Consider the following 16968-nt stretch of genomic DNA (forward strand, 5'->3'; position numbering starts at 1 on the left):
CTTTGGGAGTCCACAGTGGGCAGATCATGAGGTGACGAGTTCGAGACCAGCCTGGCCAAGATGGTGAAACACCATGTCGACTAAAAATACAAAAATTAGCCGGGTGTAGTAGCAGGTGCCTGTAATCCCAGCTACTGGGGAGGTTGAGGCAGGAGAATTGCTTGAACCTGGGAAGCAGAGGTTGCAGTGAGCTGAGATCACACCACTGCACTCCAGCCTGGGTGACAGAGCAAGACTTTGTCTTGGAAAAAAATAAATCATGAGGCTTTAAATATTTTTATTTTGCTTACTCCCTTCCCCCTCCCCCCATACACACACAAACAGTTCCTCCTCTGGCAATCCTGTTGACAACTAAGTATATGTCCCACAGTTTTCTATGCTCATGAAACCAGACACACCTAGACATCTATAGGGTCTTGCCAATGCAGGTGACAATGTTTTTTGCATCTTAGCTTTTCAAAAATTTTTATTTTTAGAGACAGGGTCCTAATCTATAACTCAAGCTGGAGTGCAGTGGTACAATCATAGCTCACTGCAGCCTTAAACTCCTGCCCTCGAGCAGTCCTCTCACCTGGGCCTACCAAAGTGCTGGGGTCACGGGCATGAGTCACCATGCCTGGCTGCAACTTAACTTTCTTACTCAATGACAAGCTTATTATTTTCTAAGACATTTACTTAACATTTTTTTTTTTTTTTCAGATGGAGACAACACTTATTATTTTTTTAGATGGAGTCTTGCTCTGTCACCCAGGCTGGAGTGCAGTGGCGCCATCTTGGCTCACTGCAACCTCCGCCTCCCAGGTTCAAGCAATTCTCCTGCCTCAACCTCCCAAGTAGCTGGGACTACAGGTGCATGCTATCACACCCGGCTAATTTTTGTATTTTTAGTAGAGATGGAATTTCACCATGTTGGCCCGGCTGGTCTTGAACTCCTGACCTCAGGTGATCCACCCGCCTCGGCCTCCCAAAGTGCTGGGATTACAGGCTTGAGCCACCATACCCAGCCCTTCACAAACACTTTTAGTACGTCTCCAGATTCAGACACTGCTGTAAACACTTCTGACACAGTTGCTCATTTAATCTTCATCACAAACCCATGAAATAGGTACTAATATTATCATATAGGCCCAAAGGAGTAAAAGCATATGCTCAAGTCACAAAACCAAGATTTGACGTCTGGCCCCAGAGTCCTTATTCTTAGCCTCTGCACCTCCTTCCCTGTCTCCCCAGGGACACGGCTAATTCGGTGTCTTTAATGGCCGTGTGGCCTTCCCGGGAGCATCCTGGATTCGCCTGTGGAAAGGCATTCATTCTGCCTTCAGTGTTTTGCTGCTATGGATATGCGTTTACATTGAAGGGATTAATTTCTGTGAGTTGGATTGCATGGAGGGGTCGGGTTGGCTCCAGGGATGTTTGCAATCCTTTTCCCCAATGCTGCTATAGTCTTGGCATCCCAGCAGCTGTGTGTGAAGGAGGCACCCCTCTCCCAGGATGTCCCCAGACCACAGGGTGCAGAGAACCATCTCAGTGTTTCTCATTCCCCAGCTGCAGTGAACTTGAGCATCTTCCCATGCATTTATTTCAGTGAACTGCCTAACCCATCCTTGGCCCATTTTTCTAATGTCTGATGAGCTTCTTCATGTCAGTTATAATAGCCCTTTGTGGGCTGCACGCAGTGGCTCCCACCTGTAATCCTAGCACTTTGGGAGACTGAGGCAGGAAGACTGTTTGAAGCCTAGAGTTCTAGATCAGCCTAGGCAACATGGCGAAACCCCCTTCTCTACAAAAAGCAAAAATTGCTGGGCATGCTGGTGCACATCTCTAGTCCCAGTTATTTGGAGGCTGAGGCAGGAGGAATTTTTTTTTTTTTTTTTTTTTTTTGAGACAGAGTCTCACTCTGTTGCCCAGGGTGAAGTGCAGTGGTGCAATCTCGGCTCACTGCAACATCTGCCTGCTGTGTTCAAGCAATTCTCCTGCCTCAGCTTCCCGAGTAGCTGGGAATACAGGCACCTGCCACCATCCCCAGCTAATTTTTGTATTTTTAGTAGAGATGGGGTTTCACCATGTTGGGCAGACTGGTCTGAAACTCCTGACCTCAGGTGATCACCCGCCTTGCCCTCCCTAAGTGCTGGGATTACAGGCGTGAGCTACTGCGCCCAGTCAAGATGGATAATTTGAGCCCAGGAGTTCGAGGCTGCAGTGAGCTATGATAGCACCACTGTACTCCAGCCTGGGTGACGTAGTGAGACCCCCATCTTTTTAAATAAATAAATCAAATGCTTAAAACATTTTTTTTAAAAAAAAGGCACTTTGGCCGGGCGCGGTGGCTCAAGCCTGTAATCCCAGCACTTTGGGAGGCCGAGACGGGCGGATCATGAGGTCAGGAGATCGAGACCATCCTGGCGAACACAGTGAAACCCCGTCTCTACTAAAAAATACAAAAAACTAGCCGGGCAAGGCGGCGGGCGCCTGTAGTCCCAGCTACTCGGGAGGCTGAGGCAGGAGAATGGCGTAAACCCGGGGGGCGGAGCTTGTAGTGAGCTGAGATCCGGCCACTGCACTCCAGCCCGGGCGACAGAGCCAGACTCCGTCTCAAAAAAAAAAAAAAAAGGCACTTTGTGTAGTACTCATATTATCCCTCAGTTTCTGTCCTCTGTAGAGCAAGTTTTTTTTCCAGATCTACTATTGGTGGCCTCAGTGGACTCATCTGTAAGAAGTGGCATAGGTGCTCTAAGCCATTCCTCCAAGAATAAGATCCCAGAGCCGGACTCCCTCCTCCAGTGTAAGGTGGAAAGCTTGTCCACATTGGTGAAAAAAACACTTTTTCTTATGTTTTCTTTTAAAATTCTAATATTTTTTTGATAATATATCATTCAAATAGTTCAAAGATTGGCTGGGCGCGGCCAATCCCAGCACTTTGGGAGGCCAAGGCGGGTGGATCACTTGAGGTCAGGAGTTCGAGACCAACCCGGGCAACATGACGAAACCCTGTCTTTACTAAAAATGCAAAAATTAGCCAAGCTTGGTGATGCACGCTTGTAATCCCAGCTACTTGGGAGGCTGAGGCACAAGAATCACTTGAACCTGGGAAGCGGAGATTGCAGTGGGCCGAGATTGCATCACTGCATTCCAGCCTGGGTGAAAGAGCAAGACTCTGTCTCAAAACAAACAAAAAACTACAAATAGTTAAAGGGTCAAAACGGTGGACAGTAAAAAGCCTCCCTCTCTGGGAGCCCAGATTCCAGCACCCTAATCTTCCCTCCTCAAAGCAGTCAATGTTACCAGTTTCTTGTCACCTTTCCAGAGATAGATATTTACTAGCAAATACAAATATATATTGATTTCCCTTTTATACTCACAGATAGCAGCAGACTGCAAGGCAAGCCTGCCTTGTACTTTCACCATGTCCTTTTTAAACCAGGGCCCTATTCTGGGCTTTGTCAGTACATAAGGGCCATTCCGTTGGCGAATTTGTTTTGAAGCTGTGTGTAGTACTCCGTGGTGTGGAAATACTACTGTGTACTCAGCCTGTTGCCTACTGATGGACATTTGGGTTGTTTCCAGTATTGTGCTATCACAAGTAATGGATAACAGTTTACCCAAGCTACAGTGGGTAACATTTTACCTTCATCATTTCTTCCTTGTGTGGCATATCTCATGGACAAATTCCAAGAAGTGCAATTGCTGGGTCAAAGGTGACCTGCACTTGACTTTTTTTTTTTTTTTTTTCCGAAGACGGAGTCTCACTCTGTCGCCCAGGCCAAAGTGCAGTGGTGCGATCTCGGCTCACTGCAACCTCCGCCTCCCAGGTTCAAGCAATTCTCCTGCTTCAGCCTCTCGAGTAGTTGGTATTACAGGTGTGCATCAGCACGCCCGGCTAATTTTTGCATTTTTAGTAGAGACAGGGTTTCATCCTGTTGGGCAGGCTGATCTTGAACTCCTGACCTGGTGATCCACCCACCTCGGCCTCCCAAAGTGCTGGGATTACAGGTGTGAGCCACTGCGCCCAGCTGACATTTTTATACACATGGTCACATTGTCCCCCAGAGGGGTACAAGTTTCTCCCACTTCAGCAGTGCATGAGCCAGGATTTCCTCACATCTTCAGCAACACAGCCAGCTTTGATCCTTGCCAGATGTAAGGTGGAAAAATGGATTCTCTGAGTAGTTATCATTTACATTTATTTTATTGTGAAGGAGACTGAGCACTTTTTTGTGTTTAACAGCCGTCTGTGGCCGGGCATGGTGGCTCATGCCTGTAAGTAATCATAGTACTTTGGGAGGCTGAGGCGGTAGATCACCTCACGTTTAACATCAGTCAACATGGTGAAACCCTGTCTCTACTAAAAATACAAAAGTTAGCTAGGTGTGGTGGCACCTGCCTGCAGTCCCAGTTACTTGGGAGGCTGACGCAGAAGAATCGTTTGAACCTGGGAGGTGGAGGCTGCAGTGAGCCAAGATCGCGCCACTGCACTCCAATGTGAGGGACAGGACTGCATCTCAAAAAAAAAAAAAAAAAGCTGGCAGGGTGTGGTGGCTCACATCTGCAATCCCAGCTCTTTGGGAGGCTGAAGCGGGTGGATCATGAGGTGAGGAGTTCAAGACCAGCCTGACCAACATGGTGAAACCCCATCTCTACTAAAAATACAAAAATTAATCAGGTGTGGTGATGTGTGCCTGTAATCCTAGCTACTAGGGAGGCTGAGGCAGGAGAATCGCTTAAACCCGGGAGGCAGAGGTTGCAATGAGTCCAGATCACACCACTGTACTTCAGCCTGGGCAACAGAGTGAGACTCTGTCTCAAAAAAAAAAAAAAAAAAAAGACCTGTTTTGTTTCTTTTACAGCCCACTCACCTCCTTTGTGGCTTTTTATTTGAAAAGCCACAAATATTTATAGAAGGAACTAGAAGAAAGTGTAAAGGGAAAAATCAAAGGGATCTTCATCACACAGCTGGAGAGGGAACTGCCGTTGGCCTTTTGGTGCTCACGAAGGCACTGCGTTCTCTCTTTCCAGGAACAACAACAGAAACACAGCCATTGTTGGAGAGAAGAGAAAACAAAGGGGGCGGGGGAACCAGTAAGTGGGCTGGTGCACACTCATGTGGGCAGATCTGCAGGTGCGTGTGGAGGGAAGGAGGGGCTGGGGTAGGAGCAGACTGAGGAACTCTGCCTTAACCCCCACCTTCCCACAGGGAAACGATGTCCTTCATTCACTTACTCATTGGGAAGAAATTATCTCTGCCAGACCCTGGGCTAGATGCTGGGGTCACTGTGGAGAACAGAAGACAAGGTACTGCTCAGAGAGCACCCAGACCCGGGGGCGAGAGGGCAGCAAAGAAATTCACAAAGGAATATACAGATTTACAAACCCCGATCAGGTCAGAGGGTAACCACTGCAGAGTGGCAGGCTGAGGCTGAGAGAGACAGAGAGAGCTGGGGCCTCAGATCTGCCTGGGATACTACACTCTCTCCTGCCCCGTCACACACTCAGGATTAGTAACACCCACAAGTTCACTGTGGCCTGGTCCCTGCCTACCTCTGGACTCATCCCCCACTTACAGGGCAGAGTCCCTGCCAGCTGGCAAGGACTTCAGCCATTGGCCTTGGCTTCTCCCACCTGCAAGCTTTTGCTTGTGATGTTTGCCTCTGCTGAAACACCCTTGCCTTGTTTTTGTCCTCTTTCCCTTTTTGGGGTGGGTTGTTTTTTGTTAACATTTATTAAGTAAGCACTAGGCTGGGAGCAGTGGCTCACGCCTGTAACCCCAGCACTTTGGGAAGCCACGGTGGTGCGATCGCTTGAGGCCAGGAGTTTCAGACCAGCCTGGCCACAACGGTGAAATCCCATCTCTACTAAAATTACAAAAATTAGCTGGGTGTGGTGACACACTCCAGTAGCCCCACTACTTGGGAGGCTGAGGCAGAAGAATCCCTTGAACCAGGGAGGTGAGCCGAGATGGCGACACTGCACTACAGCCTGGGTGACAGAGAGACAGAGTAAGACACTGCCTCAAAACAAACATTTATTAAGCACTTATCCCTGTGTTTGGCACCTGAAATCTCATGAAAATTGTGTGAATTACAGATGATCCCTATTTCACAGGTGGAAAAATGAAAGTTCAGAGAGGTTAATCAACTCACCCAGGGTGATACAGCAGGCACAGGGACGTGCCAGAGCCCACTCAAACCCAGATTACTGACTTTAATGTTGGTCCTTGCACCTCACCACCACCTGTCTGGTCACCCTGGCCTTCTCTGCTGTCGAACTGCTGTGTGACCATGGGCAAGACACTTCCCTCTCTGATCCTGTCTGACCCTCAGTCTCCTCTTTAAGAGAGTAAGGATTTTTTTTTTTTTGAGAGTCTCACTCTGTTGCCCAGGCTGGAGTGCAGAGACCCGATCTCAGCTCACTGCAACCTCCACATTCCGGGTTCAAGAGATTCTCCTGCCTCAGCCTCCATAGTAGTTGGGATTACAGACATGCGCCACCATGCCCAGCTTTTTTTTTCAGAGACGGAGCCTTGCTCTGTCACACAGGCTGGAGTGCAGTGGCGTGATCTTGGCTCTCCGCAACCTCTGCCTCCCAGGTTCAAGTGATTCTCCTGCCTCAGCCTCCCAAGTAACTGGGACTACAGGTGCCCACCATCGCGCCTGGCTGATTTTTGTATTTTTAGTGGAGGCAGGGCTTCGTCATCTTAGCCAGGCTGGTCTCGAACTCCTGACTTCATGATCCACCCGCCTCGGCCTCCCCAAGTGCTGGGATTACAGGCATGAGACACCGCGCCCGGCCGTCTTACCAATTTTCAGAGGGAAAAAACGTAGAATTTTTTTTCAATTTGTTCTCACTCTTTAAGCATGCTGGGTGCTGAGGTGAGCCCTGTGAGGGGCTGGCAGCATCACCCCCAAGAAACGGAGGCGTAGAAAGGAAAGGCCACCTTCCTGGTCGCCGGGTTCTCCTACCTGGAAGGAGGCAGTTTTAGCTGAGGAAGGTTGTCTGGATGGGCCCTCCATGGTTCCTTCCCACCACAACTTCTCAGCCACTGGCAAGGAGGCAGCCAGGGACCTGGCACCTCTCATCCCTTGGTCTCCTCCTCCCCTTCTGGGTAGGGCACGAAGTGACACACACGTGTGGGCATCTCTGCCAAGCCACCTCTACCCAGGATTTAGCTGGAGTTGTGAGGCTCGTTGACCCAGAGAACGTGATTTGGGGAGATGCCAAGGCCTCCCCTCCCCTGATGGGACTGGGCTGGAAGAGGTTCTGGTCTCTCCAGTGCGCAGGGAGAAAGGTTTTACCTGATAGGTTCCTGCCCTCATCCTAGGATCAGCCCAGGGACTTAGCTTCCCTAGCGGGTTTCTGGAGTGGAGCGTGGGACTGGTCAGAACCTCACCGCGAGTTAAATAACAACTAGGTAGAGGTTAAAGGTAAGCACGCAGGCAGGCGGATGGGAGAGGAGGGGGCTATGCTTGGGAGGGCTTCCAGACCTTGGGGCTGGCTTTATCTGGCCTCTTCCAGGCCTCCTTATCCCAGCCCACCCACCTTACAGTTAGGGCCCGTTTTGCCCTTGCCCTGCCAGGGTGAGATCCTGGCCAGGGAGAGGAGTACACAAAGGACAGGGTGGACACGGGACACGCTTAAGAGTCCAAGTCTGCTGGAGGAAGAGGCTCTGTTTCACCAAATCACTTGGGCAAAAAGAAGCCAGGTAGCCAGGAGTGGTGGCAGGCGTCCTTAATCCCAGCTATTCGGGAGGCTGAGGCAGAAAATCGCTTGACCCCAGGAGGAGGAGGTTGTAGTGAGCCAAGATCGAGCCACTGTGATCCTGCCCGGGCGACAGAGCCAGAGTCTGTCTTAAAAAAATAAGCCAGACGCGGTAGCTCACACCGATAATCCCAGCACTTCAGGAGGCTGAGGTGGGCAGATCACGAGGTCAAGAAATCGAGACCATGCTGGCTAACACGGTGAAACTCCGTCTCTGTAAAAAATACAAAATAGGCTGGGCGCGGTGGCTCAAGCCTGTAATCCCAGCACTTTGGGAGGCCGAGACGGGTGGATGACGAGGTCAGGAGATCGAGACCATCCTGGCTAACCCGATGAAACCCCGTCTCTACTAAAAACAATGCACAAAACTAGCCGGGCGCGGTGGCGGGCGCCTGTAGTCCCAGCTACTCGGGAGGCTGAGGCAGGAGAATGGCATGAACCCGGGAGGCAGAGCTTGCAGTGAGCTGAGATGGCGCCACTGCACTCCAGCCTGGGGGACAGAGCGAGACTCTGTCTCAAAAAAATTCAAAATAACCTGCCATGGTGGCAGGCGCCTGTAGTCCCAGCTACTCGGGAGGCTGAGGCAGAATTGTGTGAACCCGGGAGGCAGAGCTTGCAGAGTCAAGATTGCACCACTGCACTCCAGTCTGGGCGACAGAGAGAGACTCCATCTCAAAAGTAATAATAGGCAGGGCGCGGTGGCTCACGCCTGTAATCCCAACACGTTGGGAGGCCGAGGCGGGTGGATCATCTGAGGTCCAAAGTTTGAGACCAGACTGACCAACATGGAGAAACCCTGTCTCTACTAAAAATACAAAATTAGCCGGGCGTGGTGGCGTATGCCTGTAATCCCAGCTACTCAGAAAGGCTGAGGCAGAATAGCCTGAATTCTGGGAGGCGGAGGTTGTAGTGAGCCGAGATGGTTCCACTGCACTCCAGCCTGGGCAATAAAAGTGAAACTCTGTCTCAAAAAAAAAAAAATAATAATAATAATAATGATAATAATAATAAAATAATTCTATTGAGGTGAAGGGTTAAGTTGTAACATACTTGATTCTCTCAGCCCTTTTTGGCTGTTTTACTATAGTCCCTATTTTGATGGTTATGCTAATATTTGTGGAAAAAGGTCTTGTATTTGCTGCATTATAATGACATCAGTACTTCTTTAGCTGGTTTAAGTACAAATGAATAAAACCATTTTTCCTTTAAAAAAAAAAAAAAAAACACCAGGACGTGACTCCAGGCTCTTAAACAAAAGGCCAGGACACAGAATTCAGTGCCCCTGCAGGGTGACATCCCGAGTTCATCCCCACGAGCTGGTGAAGGCCTTTCCCATCTGCACAGCCTCCTTGGCCATGTATTCACTGCACTCGCTCCACTGTATCCCAGAGACTCACACGTGCCAGGTGCTATCTAGGTGCCAGAAACATGGTGAAAGCCCCACAGGGCCCTGCCCTCTGGGAGCCTTTATTCTAGTCCACATACCTCCCTCCACAGGTGGAAACAGCACCCATGTCACACCAGAGCTTGAGGCCAAAGCTAGAGAACCCTCACCTGACTGGCCAGTCCCTGTTCCTCCCTGGGGTAGACTGGGGAAGGGGGTGAGGACGAGCTCCGGTCAGCAGCTCCAGGGTTTGGCGCCTGTCTTGGTTGTTTTAAAATGTAGCTTAATTGGCTGGGCACGGTGGCTCACACCAGTAATCCCAGCACTTTGGGAGGCCAAGGTGGGAGGATCCCTTGAGCTGAGGAGCTGGAGACCAGCCTAGGCAACAAAGCAAGATCCCATCTCTAAAAGATATGTTTTTAAAAATGTTTAAAAACGAAAAGATGGCTTAATTGCATAACAAATGTATTAGTTAACCAACTATGAGGAAACACCGAAACATAAAGAACCACACACTCTGTACAAAGCTCCCCAAAGGCTTCCCAGCCCTGGGCACTTGTACCCACACCCCCGCCCCATACAGCCTCGATTTCTGCTTCCATGTCACGCTGACCCCTCAGCTCCCCCCGACTCTTCCCCTTACCCCACTTTATTGTTTTCCATGGAACTCAATCAAACCAGTTTGGACCTACTGGAAGGCGAGCTCCACTGGGGTGGGGGTGGGCCACCGTTTCCAGCTGTATTAGGTCCCGAACAGCACGGCCCTTGGAAGACGCACCTAATAAGTATGCTCAATGAATGAATGAGACCAAAAAAATTGCAGTGAGGGTTCAATGACATAAAGACTATCATTGTGTAATTGCTCTTAAAAAATTCCTGTAAGTGCAATTGCTGAGTCAAAGAATATGAACCTTTTAGAGAAGCTTCTTATCCTTCAAAGAAAATACAATTAGGCCAGCCCTGTGAGTTTTCCCACTCAATTCCTACTGACTGCTGTCAGGACACCTCACAATAGCTTTAATTTGGATTTTTCTTTTTTTTTTTTTTTTTTTTATAAGTCTCGCTCTGTCACCCAGGCTGGCAAGCAGTGGTGCCATCTCAGCTCACTGCAACCTCTCTCTGCCTCCTGGGTTCAAGCGATTCTCCCACCTCAGCCTCCCAAGTAGCTGGGATTACAGGCAGGCGCCACCAGACCCGGCTAATTTTTTTATTTTTAGTAGAGATGGGGTTTTGCTATATTGGCCAGGCTGGTCTCAAACTCCTGTCCTCAGGTATCCACCTCAGCCTCCCGATGTTGCGGTTTACAGGCCTGAGTCACTGCACCCAGCCCTGATTTGGATTTTTTTTTTGAGACGGAGTCTCGCTCTGTCGCCAGGCTGGAATGCAGTGGCACAAATCTCAGCTCACTGTAACCTCCGCCTCCTTAGTTCAAGTGATTCTCCTGCCTCAGCCTCCTGAGTAGCTGGGACTACAGGGATGCACCACCATGCCCAGCTAATTTTTTTTTTTTTGAGACAGAGTCTCGCTGTGTTACCCAGGCTGGAGTACAGTGGTTCGATCTTGCCTCACTGCAACCTGTGCCTCCTGGCCTGGGTTCCAGCAATTCTCCTGCCTCAGCCTCCCACATAGCTCGGACTATAGGTGAACACCCAGCTAATTTTTGTATTTTTAGTAGAGATGGGGTTTCACAATTTTGGTCAGGCTGGTCTTGAACTCCTGACCTCGTGACCTGCCCGCCTCGGCCTCCCAAAGTGCTGGGATTATAGGCGTGAGCCACTGCGCCCGGCCGATTTGGATTTGACTACTAGTTATACTGGGTTGAAGTGTGTCCCCTGAATTCATGTCCTCTCCAAACCTCAGAATATGACCTTATTTGGAAAGAGGGTCTTTGCAGATGTAATCGGTTAAGATGAGGTCACACTGGGTCAAGGTGGCCCCTAAATCCAGACCGGTGTCCACATATGACAGACACATAGGCCGGGCGTGGTGACTCATGCCTGTAATCCCAGCACTTGGGGAGGCTGAGGCAGGTGGATCACCTGAGGTCAGGAGTTCAAGACCAGCCTGGCCAACATGGTGAAACCCTGTCTCTACTAAAAATACAAAAATTAGCCAGGCGTGGTGGCAGGCGCCTGTAATCTCACCTACTAGGGAGGCTGAGGCAGGTGAAATCGCTTGAACCCAGGAGGTGGAGGTTGCAGTGAGCCAAGATCATGCCATTGCACTCCAGCCTGGGCAACAAGAGCGAAACTCTACCTCAAAAAAAAAAAAAAAAAAAAAAGACATAGAGGGAAAAATGCCATGTGAACACAGGCAGAGACCGGAGCGACACATCTACAAGCCTAAGGGATGCAAGGACTGCCAGCAGTCACCAGGAGTCTCAGGAAGGATTCTCTTCCCCCTCAGATCCTCCCGAAGGAGCGGACCCTGCCACCAATAACTTTGGAACAGAATAAACGTGTTACTTTAAGCTAGCATGCTTGTAGCAATTAGTTATAGCAGTCTCAGGAAAACAAATACACCAATCAAGAATTTTTTCCTTGGCTGGACGTGGTGGCTCACACCTGTAATCCCAGCACTTTGGGAGGCTGAGGTGGGCGGATCACTTGAGGTCAGGAGTCGAGACCAGCCTGGCCAAGATGGCAAAACCCTATCTCTGCTAAAAATACAAAAATTAACTGGGCGTGGTGGTGGGCGCCTGTAGTCCCAGCTACTCAGGAGGCTAAGGCAGGAGAATCGCTTGAACCCGGGAGGCAGAAGTTGCAGTGAGCCGAGATCACGCCACTGCACTTCAGCCTGGGCAACTGAGTGAGACTCTGTCTCAAAAAAAAAAAAAAAAAAATTTTTTTTCTTTCACTGGCCTTTTGTGTTGTGGTCTGGGTCAGTTTCTGTAAATGGACAGTTCTGGTCAAAGGTTTTGCCAATCTTCCTTCCTGGCCCCACTTCAAGGTCTCTGCCCATAAGAGGATGTAGGAAATTGACCTCCAGAATGTCTCTTCCCAACTTCAGGCTCACAGAAAACATGCCCGCCAGAATGTTCCGCTCCTCAGAGGGTCCCAGGTATTCTACCTTCAGCCTGTATTTTCCTCCCACATACTCCTCACCCCTGTTCAAACTACTGCCACCTTCCAAGACCCCTGTGATCCCTCCACCCTCTGCACACTTTCTCTCTCCGGCCTGCCCCAGGCCCTCTACTCAGCAGCCTGAGGGACCATCCTTCTCAGGTGACAGATCAAATTGTCACTCCAGTGATCTGCCCAGCTGGGTCACCACTGCAGCCACAGCAGCTCGCAGCAGGTCCTCGCCAGTTCCCTCACCAGGGACATGAGATGCGTTCTGGAAAGCACCCAAGAGGAAAAACAGACAAAGGTCCTTCACAATTATGTAAGAGAACAGGAACTGAGATAAAAGAGTCAAGACCTCCAGTGACTTCACAATCAAGTCCCAATGGTCAGGCCCAACCTGCTGACTGTGGGGGAAGAGTTGGTGGCATGTGCGCAGAACAAAACCCACATCAACTCCTGGAGGAAAAAAAAAAAAAAAAAAAAAAGAAAAAAAAAACCTTTTAATTCTAACGGACCAAACTGTGCCCAGGAATGTCTCCAAACAATGGAACCAAAAGAAACACGATAAAATTCTCCTGCTGAAGAAACCAAGAGTTTGTGCCAGCCCCAGTGCTTCTGAGGGTTAGGCCAAAAACAGCCCATTCCTGAGGCCAGCCCTGTCCCCACGCAGGGTTCTCAGCCCGAGAATAGGATTGTGGGTGGGTGAGGGAACTGTCCCCTCTTCCACCATGCTGGGAGCTCTTAGAAAAAGTCACTGGTGGGAGATCCCCTCCTCCTACCCCATGGAAACCCTCTGGGCACCATCCAGAAAGCCAGCGAGGACAGGACAGCCCCGATACCCTCCTGGCCTTTCAGCAAATGCTCCACTCCAGTCCACTCAGCGGGCTGCTCCCAGAGCCCAAGGTGGGGATTACATAAAATATGCATGAGAGATATAAACTCAAATGCCCCACCGTCTCCACGATGCAAGTCACATAGCAGAAGAAAAAAATGTACGAGCCCTAGTGGCCAGCGCCGGCCCTCAGAAGACACGCTCAAACTCCGTCTGGTTGGTGGTGGCGGGATTGCGACTCTGGTTGGTGGACTGCTGGGTGATCTGACTGCCCTTTCGGCGCGGTGGTGCCAGGTACTCGAACATGGACGTCAGGTGGGTGGAGAGCATGCCCTTGAGGTCAGAGGGCATGGGGTCGGACCAGAAGAAGTCATGGTTGAGGGCATCGTCGCTGTCGATGCGCTGGGCAGGGTCCAGCACCAGCAGCTTGTCGATGAGGTCCAGTGCGTACGGGTCACGCACATAGGCCTTCAGTCTGTCCTTCACCTTCCGCTTCTGGCCCTTGACCAGCTCCAGCTTTTCATACAGCTCATAGTTGTCCACATTTGGCCACACCTGGGAGGGAGGGGGCGTTGAGAGAGGATGACGTCCGGCCAGGAGGTACGTGGCTTATCCCTTTGTCCAGGCCTAAAAGGACTAAAATACCTGCTCCACTTCGAGACTCCCAGACTACTACTGGAGAGAGAACTCGACCCCTCCCAAGAGAAGCAGTGCCCGCCGCAGATTGGCACATACCACGTGCCAGGCCCTTCTACCCACATCACCTGGAATATAGGCTCCAACCCTGATATACGTCACATTTCTGGTTCACAGAAGAGAAACCCAGCGCTGACTCAGTTGTTCTGCCCAAGGCCACAGAATGGCTGATGGAACCGAGACTGGCGCACAGCCTGTGTGGCTCTCAAGGGCAGGCCCTGTCACCAAACCAGCCTCCCTTCCAGAGAGGAGCGCTCCTTCCATTCCACTCCCCACTCCTCTGCCGGGGGACCGGGACCCCGTACCTCAGGGGTGATGGAGCCGCAGAGCTGACTGATGAGGGCGAGTTGGTGCTGCTCCGTGTTGCCCTGCATGATGGGGCTGCGGGTCCACATCTCTGCCATGATGCACCCAGCACCCCACAGGTCAATGGGGGGGCCGTAGTCCCGCTCCCCTGGGAAGAAGAGCGCACCAGGAGGGCCCCTTGAGCCCGGAGGCCTCCTGAGACTCAATGCCCCAGGGCCGGCAGCTCAAGAAGCCCTGGCAGTGGGGGGGCGGGGGCCAGGTAGATGCCTGGCCCTCACCCCCCTCGGCCCGCTCGGGAGTCCTCACCGAGCAACAGCTCCGGGGGCCGGTACCAGAGTGTCACCACACGGTTGGTATAGCGGTTGGGCTGGCTGTTCTTAGCCAGGCTGAAGGCCCGGGCCAGCCCAAAGTCTGCCAGCTTCAGGACCCCATCACGAGTGATAAGCACGTTAGCAGCCTTCATGTCCCTATGCAGGATCTGCAAGAAGGGCAAGAGTGGCTCCTTCAGCGATACCCACCCGGGAGTGGGAGCCAAGGCCAGCCCAAGCCTGGGTCCTCCTCCCAGCTCTCGCGCCCACCTTGTTCCTGTGGATGTAGTAGAGGCCGTTAAGCAGCATCTGCATCACCCTCTTGATCTCAGACAGCGTGAACTTGACCAAAACATTGCTCAACAGCCCAGCAAGGTCATGCTCGCAGAAGTCGAACACCAGGTATATACTGCCCTTGCAGCGGTTATAGGGTGAAGCTGAGGCAGGAATACAAGGAAGAAAAAGTCAAGAAAGCCACACCCAACACACTTTCCCACAACCAGTTTCTTTCTTCCTACTCCAACCCATGGGCACCCATGCCCTCCAGAGCATCTGTCTGTTCCTTCCTTCACTGGTCAAATATTTTCTGAGTGCCTCTTCTGGGCCAGGGCAGGCCCCGGGGAAGCACCAGCTACGATGAAAGAGGACCAGAGAAAGCAGTCACCATGGGTCCATCTGAGTTAAGAGGAGGCAGTTTAGGCGGGTCTAGTTCCAACTTTACGAACAAAACCTTAGGCTACAAGTGTCATCTCCTCATAAGATCCAAACAACTTACCTTTGGTTCGACAAATCTCAATCAAGTTGACCACATTCTCATGTTTTAGAAGTTGAAGGATCTTGATCTCCCGCAAGGCGGTAATGGGGAACTGGGTGGGAGAGAGGGGAAAGTGGTCAAGAGTGAGCGCAGTACAGAGCCCAGCCCTGGGGTCTATATTGAGAGGCAAGTTGGGAGACAGAGCAAGATCATGGGCTCTGAAACCAGCTGTCTCAGAAACTCTGCCTGTAAAATGGATATAGTAGGAGCATGCACACTTCAAGGAGATGATTTTAGACAACAAACTGAAACAGCAATACTTTGCTATTAGCCACTAAATGCTCGGCGGTTTCAGACTTCAAACTTCAGCTCTATGGCTGTTTCGTTGGCAACAAACATAACGATTTAAAAATGTCCTCGCTAAAGCACATCAGGAAAAGGAAGGTTTATGGGAAGTTGTACTTGAGCTAAGACGGGGTGGAGGGACCGCTCCTTTTAAACACATTAAATACCTGAGTATTAGTCACTTTTCAAAAATTTGCATGCATATGTATCTTTCTTTAACATTAAGCAAAATTTAACACTAAAAAAAGGTGTTTAAAGGCTTCCTAACTTCGTGAACTAAAGTGCACACGATGCATGCATCAACTCCCCCTCCCAGTCTCACCCATAACTGCCTAAGAATGAAGCATTTAGTTTTAGGGTGGAGGCCAAATTCCCTGGAAATTTCTGAACTACTACGAAAAAAATTAAATCTCAACCTGAGACTCCTAGAAGCAGAAGGGTGGAAAACCGACCCGGGGTCCTGGGCAGTTAGACGGCTGGCCCGCACGCCCGATCCGTACTCACCCCCTCCTTCTCGTTTTCCATCAGCACCTTCTTCAGAGCCACCTTCTGGCCGGTCTTGCGGTGCCTGGCCTTAAACACCTCCCTGCAGGCGGAAAGGGAGACCCGAGAGCCCATCAGGCGATTTCCGCAGGGCCCGCCCCTCCCCCACTACAGGAGGAGGGGCAGCAGCAAAAAGATTCCCGGGCGGGGCTGGGGTAAGTGCCCAGGGCACGCGGCTACCCCGCCACCCGGCACCCTGTCTCGTTCGGAGCCTCTGCTTCCTTCCCTCAGTCCCTTCTCCTCACTTGGGCGTCTCTTGGAGAGATCCCGTTCCCCTCACGGGCGCCTCTCTGCAGCCCCTCCCCGCCCCCACCACCGGCCTCAGGCTCCTCCCCACCAGCCGGCTCCTTCAGGCCGGGGCGGGGTGCGGCGCGGCCTAAAGACCAGTGGGCAAGCCCGGGGACAGACGGTTTCTCTACCAACTCGGGCGGGGCCCGGGGCATCCCGACGTCCGCCCTAGGGGTGCAGGCCCAGGGCTCCCGGCCCCGAGGGGCCCAGCCTTACCCGAAGGTGCCTTGGCCGATCTTGGCGAGCTTCTCGTATTTGGAAACTTCATCACAAAAGGGGCACTCCACCGAGTCGTACTGCTTTGCCATGGCCGCCTCCAACGCGCCGCCGCCGCCCCCAGCCGCTGCTGCTGCCGCTCCCGCTCCGGGTCCCGCCGCCGCCGCGCTCCAGGCCCCTCCGCGGCCGCGCCACTTCCGCCTCCACGGCCACTTCCGGCCTCGCGGCGCCGACCCCGCCTCTTCCGCCCGCCGCCCGCCGCCAGGCCCCCTGGGACTTGTAGTTCCCGAGAGGCCAGGGGGAGCCGGAGCTGCAGAGGCGCCTCCGCCGCCGCCGCTGCCCCCGCCTCCGCCGCCGCCACTACTGGCGGCGGCCCCGATCGGGGGCGCGGGGAGCCGGGGCGCCGGAGCTGGGGCTCGGGGTGGCGCGTCCCGCTGCATGGGCCCGGGCCGCCGCTGCTGCCGAAGCTGCTGCCGCTC

The 16968-nt window shown here is 51.9% G+C and overlaps 1 protein-coding gene across 1 annotated transcript; it reads right to left on the reverse strand.

Annotated features, from left to right (window-relative positions):
• Nucleotides 1–12659: 12659 nt before the first annotated feature.
• Nucleotides 12660–16893, reverse strand: CDK9 (cyclin dependent kinase 9). Its single transcript, XM_025360103.1, has 7 exons — nt 16490–16893; nt 15947–16028; nt 15119–15209; nt 14614–14780; nt 14342–14513; nt 14035–14183; nt 12660–13588 (listed from the first exon to the last, which is right to left on the reverse strand). The coding sequence occupies exons 1-7, from the start codon at nt 16579–16581 to the stop codon at nt 13223–13225; spliced, it is 1119 nt and encodes a 372-aa protein (XP_025215888.1). The 5' UTR covers nt 16582–16893; the 3' UTR covers nt 12660–13222.
• Nucleotides 16894–16968: the final 75 nt, after the last annotated feature.

This window comes from Theropithecus gelada, chromosome 15, assembly GCF_003255815.1.
Source record: "Theropithecus gelada isolate Dixy chromosome 15, Tgel_1.0, whole genome shotgun sequence".
Classification (NCBI taxonomy): Eukaryota; Metazoa; Chordata; class Mammalia; order Primates; family Cercopithecidae; genus Theropithecus; species Theropithecus gelada.

What these genes read in the sequence shown, in the direction of transcription:
- CDK9 (XM_025360103.1), bottom strand. Translation starts at nt 16,581, where the DNA reads ATGGCAAAGCAGTACGACTCGGTGGAGTGCCCCTTTTGTGATGAAGTT. An exon ending in TGGAAAACGAGAAGGAGGGG is followed by an intron (nt 15,210 to 15,946) that starts GTGAGTACGGAT and finishes TCTCCCACCCAG; the next exon opens with TTCCCCATTACCGCCTTGCG. An exon ending in GCGGCTCCATCACCCCTGAG is followed by an intron (nt 13,589 to 14,034) that starts GTACGGGGTCCC and finishes CCTCCCTCCCAG; the next exon opens with GTGTGGCCAAATGTGGACAA.